At 50.5% G+C, this 12643-nt stretch overlaps 1 protein-coding gene across 1 annotated transcript in view; it reads right to left on the reverse strand.

The window, feature by feature from the left end:
• The window catches only part of TGM2 (transglutaminase 2), a 33663-nt gene that overhangs the window by 18977 nt on the left and 2043 nt on the right, over nt 1-12643 (reverse strand). Inside the window, exons 2-4 of the mRNA XM_069546956.1 lie at nt 11156-11335; nt 6099-6341; nt 741-859 (exon numbers count right to left, since the gene is read on the reverse strand). Coding sequence (XP_069403057.1) covers nt 741-859; nt 6099-6341; nt 11156-11335 — 542 coding nt within the window. The remainder of the gene's footprint in view (nt 1-740; nt 860-6098; nt 6342-11155; nt 11336-12643) is intronic.

Below are 12643 nucleotides of genomic sequence, written 5' to 3' on the forward strand. Positions count from 1 at the left end.
GCTCTCTGCGTCTGTGGCCTTGCCCCAAATCAGGCCTTATCACAGGCCTCCCTCCATGACTTAGAGCAGTCCCCCCTGGCTTGACCCATTCATTCTTCAACTCCCTATTGCCATCGCCCTGACATTCAGGGCTGTTCACAGCTTGAATACTGTGGACTTCTCCCAGGTCATCTCCTGGGGCCCCGTCTCATGCAAGTGCTCCCCTAGCTGCAGGACACTTCTTAGGCACAACGTAAACTTTCCCACCTCTGTGCTTTCTGCTCATGCTATTCCCTAGGACACTGCGCACCAGTATGTTAAAAATGTATTTTAACGCAAATGTTTCTGGCAATTTAGACATATAATTCGAGTTTGAGAACCACTAATTCAGACAATGGTTTAAAGCCCCTCTCAGTACATGCCTAGCACAGTCAGTGCTCTCCAAGTGCTGCCCACTATTTTGCTATGGCCGTGAATGGCTCCCTCCTCCCTCCTGGGGTACTCGCCAGCCCCACAGCTCCTACAGGCTCTCTGCCTCTGAGCTGCCGCTCCCACAGTGCACAGCACCATCCTTTGCTGTGTGACCTCAGGTCTGGCCTGGGCCCTCTCTGAGCCACCAGCCATTTCAGAGCCCTTGAATCCTTGACAGTATGGGGTGGGTGACTCTGAGACTTTGCTTACACTTTCTGATTTTGTCTCAGACCCAGGGCCCAACTTACAGCAAGCCAGAGATGGTTAGGAGGGGCAGAGTGTGGCCCTACCTGCCCAAAATTCCAAGGTATGCTCTTGATGAACTTGGCTGAGCCCTGGTAGATGAAGCCTTGCTGGGTAAGGATGTATTCTTGCCGCTCCTCATCTGAGTTCAGGTACACAGCATCCGCTGTGGGTAAAAAGGAAAAGGCCTCAATTCAGCATCCGGCAAGGCCCAGGTTCCCCACAGACATGGCACCTGGGGTGCCAACCCTTCAGGGCCAGGGCAGCTCCCCAGAGGCTATTCTCTCTTTAAATCAGAAAAACTAACTCATTAATTAATAATCTCATACCAATAAGATAAAGTATTATCAGTTGGTGATAACAATGGCTGTCTTTTATCCAACACTTGCCACCTGCCAGGACCTGTGATAAATGTAATGACATAAGTTAACTTGTTTAACCTCCACCAAAGCCTCACATGGAAGGCATCCTTGGAAGCCCCATTTTACAGATGGCAAAACTGAGGCTTGAGACTATTTTACGAATGGGAAAATCACACCAGCACAAGAGACAGAGGAGCACTGACCGGGGCCAGGAGTCAGGAATCCCCTAGCTCTGAGTAGGGGATTTTTGCTGTATGACTCTGGGCAGCTCACTTCTCCTACCACCTGACTGTGTTTCCTGAAAGTCAAATGTGATCACAGAACAGGAAGGTGCTTTGCAAGCTGAAGCCCTGAGACGGTGTGAGGAAGGAGCATGATTCAGAGAAAGTTAACGCAAGGTTGCTGCAACTCAGAGGAAGCAGATCTGTCCAGCCTGGGGGTCAGGTGGCATCTGAAGGTTGCCTTGATGACATTCTAAGCAGAGGACTAGAGATGGGCGGTGCAGCTGCTGGAAAATGGATGATACTTAGTTCCCTGTGGCTTGCGACGACAGAAGAGGGCCTGAGGCGGTGGGACCAGCTGGAGGGCAAAGGTTAGTCCAACTTTTCCAATTCCCACTCACAAGTGAAGAAATTAAGACTGGGAAGGGGAAATCCAGAGCCATTGTATGGCTTTGATCAGTCCTAGGCATTTTTGCCTCCATGGGCTCCTTCCTCCATTAAAGAAAATCTTTTTGTAATATATTTTTTGACTGCATTGGTATAACGCTGGATCTTCCTAACCCAGGGATTGAATCCAGGTCTCCTGCATTGGCAGGAGGAGTCTTTGTCTTCTGAGCCACCAGGGAAGCCCAAATAAATTAACATTATATGTTAAAACATATTCTCTGGCCTGAACCTCTTTTTTTTCTTGGTCTTCTGATTTTTTTTTTTTTGACAGTATAATTTTTTTTTTTTAATTTTAATTAGAAATGAACACATTTTCACGGGTCCCTAAGAGTATGGTGGACTCAGTCAGCGTGCCTACTGAAATCAGCCTGGGGAAACATGTCCAGTGCCTGGGGAAGCGGCTGCCTGGCCCCTCAGACCCCTGGGCCCCTCTACAGCAACAGGCAGGCAGCCCCTGCCTGCACCACCTGGAGGAAAACAAATGTGAAAGTGGCTGAGCACCTTATGCATCCTGCCAGGAGGCTTGGGCGGGCGATTGCGCAATGAACACCAGTCTTCAGATAAATGAGCTATGTGACTGTAAACCAGCTGGTGGTGTGGGAGGAAGAATCTGAGAGAAGGAAAAGGCCGTGGTATTTCCCCATCCAGTGGGAGGGTCAGCACATGTTGAACTGTCCCCACCTCAGCCCAGGAGGCTGGGACTATGATGTCCCCACTCAGGTCTCTGGCTGGTAAAGATGGAGGTCTTGGGGATGCTCCCTTGGGATCCTGACCATGCTGGAACTCAGGGACCAGAGGCCCCCAGGTCATGGGCAGATGCTGCCCTCTCCCCCAAGAGGGAGAGCAGTTTCCTCCCTTAGCGCCCCACACCCCTACTCAGCCCAACTTCCTATCTCCTTATTTCCAGCTCCCCCCACCCTCCGGGATGTTGCTCCCTTTAGTCATTGTGGTGCTTGGCTGGCTGCCACCCCATCCCTCCGGGGAGGGAAGAGGCAAGGCCACAGGGAGGGGTCATCCCCCAGAACCTCACTGCCCGTTCCTTGAACTCTGAAACCCCACGGCGATGGGATTGGGGAGGGGCACTGCCAAGTGTCTGCCCCAGGGGCAGGGTCGCCAACTACCTGTAAGTTCACACACTGATTAAAATAAAAATGAGCAGACAGTGTGACCAGCAAGGCCACTTCTGTCCTGAGAAACCATTTGGTGTGGCCACAGGGCATGTGAGCAAGGAAACTCCTCCCTGTGATAAGCCATAGGGAACCAACTCATATCTGTGGATGGGAGCCAGATGGCAAGACCCAGGGCACTTGCAGCTCTTAAAAAGGATGAACAGTGACTTTCCTGGTGGTGTAGTGGTTAAGACCCCGCACTTCCAATGCAAAGGACCCAGGTTCAATCCCTGTTCGGGGAACAAGATCCTACATGCCACAACTAAGAGTCTGTATGCCACAGCTTAAGATTCTGCACACCACGACAAAAAGACTGAAGATCCTGCAGGCCACCGCTAAGACCCGGTGCAGCCAAATAAATAAACCGAACAAAAACGAAACAACAACAAATATATGCAAACTGTGTGGAAAGAGCCTCAAGACGGTAGAGGGAGAAAAAAAAATCCCAAGTTGTAGGCTGATGTATACAATGAGGATTCTTTAATGTTTAAGACAGGGAAATCCATAACGCAATGATGTCTTCTACAACATGATCAATATAATTAACACTGATGTATGTTATATATGAACATTCTTAAGAGAATAAATCCTGAGTTCTTACCATAAGGAAAATATTTTTTGCTTTAATTTTGTATGTATATGAGATGATGGATATTCATTAAAATTATTGTGATAATCATTTCATGATGCATGTAAGTCAAATCATTATGCTATACACCTTAAGCTTATACAGTGTTGTACGTAAATTATATCTCAATAAAACTGGAAGAAAAAAAAATACAGTGATGTCTCCAGACACAAACACTGAATCTAAGGAGATAAGCCCTCCAGAGACAGCTAATAATGGTGTTTCCGAAGGAGGGGAGTGAAGGATGGGAGGCTATCTCTCTGTAGTGCTTGAAGCTTTTAGAAAGAGGGTATTCTCATATCTTACTGTTATAATTAAAAGTAAAAGCCAGGGCTTCCCTGGTGGCTCAGTGGTAAAGAATCGACCTGCCAATGCAGGGGTTTGATCCCTGATCCGGGATGATCCCACATGCCAGGGAGCAACTAAGCCCGTGTGCCACAACTACTGAGCCCGTGCTTTAGAGCCCAGGAACCACAACTATTGAAGCCAGCGAGCCTAGAGCCCGTGCTCCACAATAAGAGAAGCCACCTCAGTGAAAAGCCCATGCACCGCAACTATGAATAGAAAGTAGCCCCCACTCTCTGCAGCTACAGAAAAGCCCGTGCGACAAGGAAGACCCAGCACAGCCAAAACGAAATTAAAAAAAGAAAGAACAGCCAAAGCATATAAAAGAGAAAATAAAAAATCTTTCTGTTCAAAGAAAATGCCCCCAGATGGAGAAGAAAAATAAATAAATAAAGCAGTGGCCCAGTAGGAGGCTGGTGGTCTGGTCTGGCCCAGTAGGAGGCCAGAATTTCTGTTCTGGGGCCGAGCTTCGAGGAGGGAAGTCCATCACCAAGCTGGGCCTGCCTACATGGCCCCTCTCTCTGCCTGGCTAGGTATGAGCCCCAGTAGTAGTGTTAGTTGTCCAGTCATGTCCGACTCTTTGCAACCCCATGGACTCTTTGCAAACCCCCTCCTCTTTCCTGCTCCAGACAGACTCAGCTCTTTCTCTGATTCTCTGGTTTTGTCCGGCATCCGCCAACTTACTTCTTGAAGGAGCTGCCAAAAGCCACTTATCTCTAAGCCTCAGTTTCCTGTCTGTAAAAGGATGCTAATCTCTGCCCCTGGGGGTTGTTGAGCTGCTGCTGCTAAGTCACTTCAGTCATGTCCGACTCTGTGCGACCCCATAGATGGTAGCCCACCAGGCTCCCCGTCCCTGGGATTCTCCAGACAAGAACACTGGAGTGGGTTGCAATTTCCTTCTCCAATGCATGAAAGTGAAAAGTGAAAGTGAAGTCAATCAGTCATGTCCGACCCTCAGTGACCCCATGGACTGCAGCCTTCCAGGCTCCTTCATCCATAGGATTTTCCAGGCAAGAGTACTGGAGTGGGGTACCATTGGGTTGTTGAGAGCAACCATTAAAAGAGTGTATAAAGGGGCCTCCCTGGCAGCTCAATGGTAAAGGTCCAGGAAAATCTCACCTGCCATGAGACGACTAAGCCTGTGCACCGCAACTCCCGAGCCTGCACCCTACAGAGTCTGAGAGCTGCAACTATGGGCCCCCCGTGCTGCAGTGAAGCAACTACTGAAGCCCGCATGCCTAGAACCTGTGCTTTAAGCCACTGCAATGAGAAGGCACCCCAACAAAGGGTGGCCCCTGCTCATTGCAACTAGAGAAACTAGCCTCACAGCAACAAGGACCCAGCACAGCCAAAAATAAATAAATAAAGATATATTTCAAAAATAGAAATCAAAAGAGAAGTTAAAAAAAATGGCGATAGTGATAATTTATTTTAAAAAATAAAAGAGCGTATAAGGAGCACTTAGGTGGCCAAACTGCTCCTGCACACCTCTTCTGGGTACCCCATCCCTCCATCTCCCTGCTTCTCTTCCCCAAGCCAATCTGGTGAGATTTAAAACAGAGCCCCACAAAACAGAACCAGATATGAGGCCATGGCCCTGGGCCTCCACTGGACAGTCCTTTCCTGAATGGGGCTTCTGAATCCAGGCCACCTCCAGGCAAGGTGGAATCCCTTTGTAGCTGTGTGCTGTGTTTAGTCGCTCAGTTGTGTCTGACTCTTTGCAACCCCATGACTCTTAGCCCATCAGGCTCCTCTGTCCATGGAATTTTCCAGGCAAGAATACTGGAGTGGGTTGCCATGTCCTCCTCCAGGGGATCTTTCCAACCCATGGATTGAACCCAGGTCTCCTGCATTGCAGGTGGATTCTTTACCGTCTGAGCCACCAGAGAAGCCCAAGAATACTGGAGTGGGTAGCCTCAACCCAGGAATCAAACCAGGGTCTCCCGCATTGCAGGTGGATTCTTTACCCTCTGAGCTACCAGGGAAGCCCAAGTAGCTGTGTAGACTGGGGCAAGTCATTTTGCTTCTGCGAGCCTGTCCCCACCTCTATAAATGGGAATGATGAGAGTTCTGACATCATGAAGTCTTAGAAGGCTAGAGCCTCATTCAGTCCACCTGGATGTCTCTGCTGCCCCATCTTCCACCCACCACCCCCCTGCCACCAAGTGGTTCCCATGGGTGGGTCCAGCCCTGCCCATCTTCCCATCCTGCCCGTGGACACAGTGCAGCTCACCTGGACACCAGCTGTTGAAGAGCAGGGTGAACTGAGCCAGCATGAAACTGGAGCCCTGGTAGCCAGTGGAGGCCTCCAAGCTGAGGCGGTAATGGCCAATGGGGGCATTGGCAGGGGTGCTGAACTGCAGCGAGAGGGTGCTGTCTTGCTGGTCCACTACCACCGCTGCCCAGGCCCCCTCCTCCATAGCATCGGACAGCCTGAAGAGGGCCTTGGTCCCGGTCTCCTCATTGGGGTCTGGGCCTGCAGAGGAAGAAAGCAGTGGGCCATGAGCCAGGGGTGGTGAGGGAGGGTGAGCACCAAGCCTGGCAGGGGCAGAGCACACTCCTGGGGGTGCCCTGGGCCTGGGTGTGAGGCCCAGAAGGAACTTGGAGGAGTGGTTTCATCTCTCTGAGCCTTGGCTTCTTCATCTGGGGACTGGACTCCAAAATGTACAGGCTGGTTTTGTGGGAATGCACAAAAAGTGGCAGGCACACAGCATGTCCTCAGTCTCTTGGGAGCAGGGACAGCGTGGCCTGGGACAGGGTCAGAGTGACACTGTTCTGGACTGGTGTGACTTTGAGCAAGAATATCCTCCTTTCTGGGCTCAGTTTGCCCATCTGTAAAATGGACAGGAATGAGGCAAGGTACTCCCCAATGGTCCTCCATTCCCACTTAAATCCTTTACCTGCTGGCATCCTGCTTTCTCTTTCAGAAAAAGAAGCCCAGGCTCTGAGTAAAATGGGACCTCAGTCCTCTGAAGTGGCCAGTGGAGCCTGTCTGAGAGCCTGCTTGCTCCTGGCTAGCAGAGGGCGCTGGCCATTGTAGATCCAGGTGTCTGTCTCCCCAAAGCCCCCTCCACCTCTTGGCCTCTGTATCTCCACAGGCAACTCTGAAGAGCCAGAACCATCCCTCACCTCCCTGCAGCCTCTGACACTTTACCAAGTGCCCTTAGCACTTCCCGCTTCCCCTGAGACCCCTTGTACAGGTGGAAAAACTGAGGCTCAGAGAGAAGGGCTCTTCCAAGAATGTTCCAGGGGTCTGTGGCAAAGTCAGGATTTGGGCCCAGGTCTCCAGGCCCTGGGGTCCCCACGTTGTCGCTCATTCCCAAAGGGGAGGTTTCCCTAGTTGGGAGGATAGTGTCTCAGGTCTCAGCGTGCTGAGGGCCTGCCTCCCTGGCTCTTTTTCGGGGGGAGGGCAGGGCCCAGATTTTGCAGGCAGGTCTGAGTCATAAGGAGGGCGAGGGGGGCCAGTCCCCCCTTCTGGACTTGGGTGGTGGAGAGAAGAAACAGAACTTTCTCTGCCTGGTTGGGCAGCTGCCCGGGAGGGTTTCTGTTTACTCTTCCATCTCCCTCCCTGCCACTCTGCCCATCCACCGCTGACAGTACAGGGGACTGCTCAGTAAGGGGCTACCTGCCAGCCCCGCCCACACCAGGCCCAAATATAACTCTGAACTAACAGGCATGATGTCAGCCTCTGGGTCCCTGAGTGCCAGGAGCCAGCTGTCCTTTAAACACTCCCTGTCTTCCACAGTTAGCATTTAGGGGAAGAACTGGGCAGCACTGGGGCCCGAGAGCCAGCCTGATCTGGTTCCCCCAATGAGACCTGGAGTGCTGTGTGACCTCGGCTAAGTCATGAGACCTCTCTGATCTGCAATTTTCTCATCAAAGACAAAAACAGGCTTAGACTACATTCCAGGAAAGGTTTGATTCCAGGTCTGAAACTGACTCTGTGACCTTAGACAAGCTATTTAGTGTCTTTGTGCCCCAGTTTCCTCATCTGTAAAATGGGGTCAATTTCAGTACCTCTCATAAGGTCATTGTGAGGCTTAAAGAAGCTGAGGCTTGTAAAGCACATTACAAGGTGCCTGGCATGCAGTAAGCACTCATAAGTAATAGTTAATTATTTACTACTGTCATTACCACCTTCTAAATGACATTTACAGGAATTGGTGAGAGTTCATAGAAAGCATTTAAAGCAGTGACTAGCGCAAAGTAATTATTCAGTAAACATGAGCTATCCTCAATGTCATCCAACAAGACTATTACAAATCAGAGTTCTCACACCAAATAACAGATTTTGAGACTGGAGTGGAATGTAGTAATTGCCTAGCTCAATTGCATCACTTCACAGATATGGAAACTGGGGCTGAGAGTGATAAAGTTGGGGTGAACATACATCCTTGTTTTCTCAGGATAGTCCCATTTTATGCCTGTTGTTGTTGTTTAGGTGGTAAGTCTTTTGTAACCCCATGGACTATAGCCCTCAAGGCTCCTCTCTCCATGGGTTTTCCCAGGCAAGAATACTGGACTGGGTTGCCATTTGCTTCTCCAGGGGATCTTCCTGACCCAGGGATTGAACCCACATCTCCTGTGTTGCAGGCAGACTCTATCACTGAGTCACCAGGGAAACCCTTTCATGCCTCTGGTCCCAGCATAATTCTTTCATTCATAATCTTTTCATTCTCAGAAGAGACTCTGTTGGGATGATCAATGTTCTGGTTTCCACAGTTACAGGCTGGGCCAGGTCCCATAGTCACTGTCACCACTGACACACCGCCCTTGGGGACCGGCCAGGAAACACTTGCTCTCTGTCCTGTGGCAGCCTTGTACACACACACATCCGTTTCTTCTGAGGGGTCCTGGGGGATGGGAAGGGGATGGGCTGTCCCCCAACCCCACCACTGTTCACGTAAGCTGGCTTAGAAAATTCCTTGGCTGAGGTTCCATGTGGTACTCTTTGTGGAGCCAGAGTCTCCACAGAGATCCCACTGGGCATAAATGACCCTGGAGACCTGGAGGGGTCCTGGCCTCTATCCTGACCACAGCAGTGAGGGGCTGGGTGGGGTGGATGAGGGGAAGCTTCCAGAGTCAAGCCTGCTATTAGCCTCATAAGGGTTCTTTTCACTGTTCCAGGCTGACCTCACTGTCACCCCTCCACCCTCAAACCCTGGCCTCCCTTGTGGGGGAAGTAGAGCTTTAGTTCGTAAAAACGATGGTGCTTGTCTGCTGTGGTCTGTACCCCACAACAGGCCTGTCTGGCCTTGAAGTGTCAGGGTGAGATGCTCAGCATCTGGGCATGGGTGGCATCAGGCCACACACTCCATTCTCTGGGTGACCTTCACCAGCTCTCTCCCCTCTCTGGTCCTCAGTTTCCCTAAAGAGGCAGGAGAAGTGGATCACAGGCTAGAATGTTCTAACACCAAAGCGGGGTGCCTGGGCCAGGCTCGGCCAGAGGCTGACCCAAGCCAGGCCTTGAGGCGGGAAGCCTGGCTTCCTGGCATTGTCACTCAGCTTCTTCAGCCCATGAGAGGGTCCTGGTAGCTCAGACAGGGAAATCAAGAGCACCCAGAGATACAGTGCTTTCTATGGTTGCCCTGGGGGCTGCGGAAATTAGCAGGGCAGGTTGGTGATGGCTTGAGATAAGTTGGCAGAGACCAGAGAACAGAGATTAGCCGCTGGAGTAAGAAGGTCAGCTGCCTGCCTCCCGTTGCGGTCCCAACCCTGAACTAGGGGCCTCATTACCTAGCACCAGGCTGCCTAGACAAATGCAAAAGAAGGAAGAAGAAACCAGACACGTTGAGAGTAAAGAAGGGGAAAAAAGGTGGGAAATTCCCATACCAGCAGTTCAATGACCATCTATTTCACAGAAGAATAAACCAAGGCCAGCAGACCCTTGTGGTGAGCAAGTAGATGTCTCTGCTCTCAGATCACAGCAACAAAAAGCCTCAATTCTGGGGTCAGGGTTTGAATCCTGCTGTGTGATCTGGGCAAGTAAATTGACCTTTCTGAGCATGAGTGTTCCCATCTGTAAAATGGGGGCTAGTTACGCATTCAGAACAGAAGCATTCTGGATAAGTATACTTACACCACAGATGTGATTCTCCCCAGCCCAAGCCTGACTCTTCTCAGGGCACCACCCCCAGCCCTTAAGTTCCACAGATTCAGGCTTCCACTTTACAGAAGGGGAAACTGAGACTGGAAAGATGGGAAACTTGCCAGAGGCCCCTCAGGTCTATAGAATGAACCCCAAGGCTGCTGGTTGTGAGTGTGTGTTGGGGGGGATGCCCCCGGTTAGTAGGTGTGTCCCTACCAGAAGAGAAAGGGGAGGGAGGAAAGGGATGGAGGGGATATCCGTAGCAGGTCTGCAGGCATTGTGATAAGCTTTATCAAACGGCTTCCCAGGTAATACAAGCATCAGCCTGCTTGCTCTCTGGCCTCAGAGACCTCAGAAAGAGCTAGAGCTGGCCTTTCCCACCCTCAGGCCAGAGTCCCAGCCTGGTGGCCCCTCGCTGACCTCAAGGGAGTGGTTCCCACCAGAAGCCAAACCCAGTGGCATTTAAGGTTACTTTCTATGGCAAACAAAGATGACTGGGCATTGGGTATCTGGGGATGGGGCTGCTGGGGCCTTAATGTCCCTTCACCCATCACTAGAGTCCCTGGAGCAAGATCAGCAACTGCTGTGAACATTTGTAGGGCACTCCCTCATGTCAGGCTCTTTTTACCTAAGGGCCTTCTATTAGGAGTGCTTTAGCTCAGAGAGCCTAAGTAATTTGCCCGAGGTCACACAGCGGGCAGGCAGTCTGGTCCATACCAGAATCCAAGTCTGTGAGTCTGAGGCAGCCTCCTGATGCTTAGAGAAAGAACTATAGCAACACAAAACTGCCCACTCAGAGAGCTAGAGAAAGCTGGGTTCTCTCCACCACCCAGACTCCCTTTGGGTCCGATCCCAGAGGCCTGGTCAGGTTGTGTGGGATTGGAGAAAAAGCTGTTGATAATTGGAAAATTGTTTGGATGTGGGAAAAGGCAGGCAGGATCTTGATGGACCTATGTGCTAGCAAACACCGCCCCCACCCCATACCCAACCCTGGTGATAAAAGGTCATCAGGAAGCCAGGCACCCAGGATCACAGACGACATCTCTCCACTCACTGGACCTCAATTCTCTCATCTATAAAATGGGGTAGTGACTACGGGGAATTTCTCAGGGGAATCAGGAGGAGGAATGGCATCACTTTTCCCATGGTCTGCAGGGGACAATGAAATCACAGAATGGGAAGGGGTGGAGGGTAGTACTCACCAGTCATGGCACAGAAGGTGAGGCTGTCCACGCTGGCCTCATAGTTTCGGCCCTCGAAGTGCAGAGTCAGCCAGAAGGGCTGGCCCCGCCGCACCACCAGCCTCTCCCTGCAGAGGTCAGCTGTGTGGTGGTCACAGCCATTGACCTCCAGCTCCAGGTCACATCTCTCCAGGACCAGATCTGTAAAGACAGTGAGGGGCTTGAGCCAAGGTTCCATCTCACAGCCAGCTGTGTGCCCCAGGCTCCCTGGACATGGGGTGTTCAGGGCCCTCCTAATCCTCAATTGCAGAAGTTGTGCAACCCTGTTGTGCAGAAGTAAACCAGGCCTAAATGTCCCCAATTCTTTTTTTTTTTTTGGCCATGCCACACTGCTTGCAGGATCTTAGTTCCCTGATCTGGGATCGAACCCAGGCCTGCTGCAGTGGAAGCTCAGAGTTCTAACTGGACCACCAGGGAAATCCTCCCCAACAATCACAGGTTGTGTACACTGGGGCAGGTGGGGAAGGCTCTGCCACCTCCTGGCCGTGGCCCTCAGGCGACTCAGCTCTTCTGGGCTTCACTTTCCCCACCTGAGTTCACAGTGAGAGACAGCAGGACCCAGGGTGGCTGTGAGCCATTTAGCCCAGTGCCTTGCACATAATTAAGTACCTTCTAGATATGGGCTAGTCTGCTGTGACTGGAAGGTTCTTTTGGTAAAAAGTGGGGTGATATTTGGTATTGGTTAGTTACACAGGCTTTGCCTTTTAGGTTTAATTTTCAGTTTCCAGGAAATACAGAGGACTGAGGAACTCATTAAAGTTAGGACCAGGACATGAGTGCTCAGTTGCTTCAGTCATGCCCAACTCTTTGCAATCCTATGGACTATAGCCTGCCAGGCTCCTCCGTCCATGTAATTCACCAGGTAAGAATACTAGAGTGGGTTGCCATGCCCTCCTCCAGGGGATCTTACTGCCCCAGGGATCAAACCTACATCTCCTACATTGCAGGTGGATTGTTTATCCACTGAACCACCTGGGAAGTCCCAGGACCAGCACTCGATCAACAAAATTCATACTCTGGGAAACTACAAGAAAAGTATTTGGTTTCTTTAACCAATAAATTGCAAAACAGAAAGAAATCAAGAAAAAAGACAAGAAAAAAAAGTTGAAGGGATAACCTGTAGACTAAAAGAAACCTACGGCACATTATAACCCACTGCGCTGTATGAGCCTTACTTGGATTTTGATTTGAAAAACTATTTATCACATACAATTGGAAATTTGAACACTGATAGAAAATGGTGATATTAAGGAATTTTTTATTCATGTCTAAAAAAGAGTCCTTATTCACTGGAGAGAAATATTGAAATATTTACAGTTGTACAATGTGAAGTATGGGAAGTGAAAGTGAAAGTCGCTCAGTCATGTCCGACTCTTTGCGACCCCATGGACTGCAGCATGCCAGGCCTGCCTGTCCATTACCAACTCCTGGAGTTTACTCAAACTCATG

The sequence above is a fragment of the Ovis canadensis genome, chromosome 13 (assembly GCF_042477335.2).
Source record: "Ovis canadensis isolate MfBH-ARS-UI-01 breed Bighorn chromosome 13, ARS-UI_OviCan_v2, whole genome shotgun sequence".
Taxonomy (NCBI): Eukaryota; Metazoa; Chordata; class Mammalia; order Artiodactyla; family Bovidae; genus Ovis; species Ovis canadensis.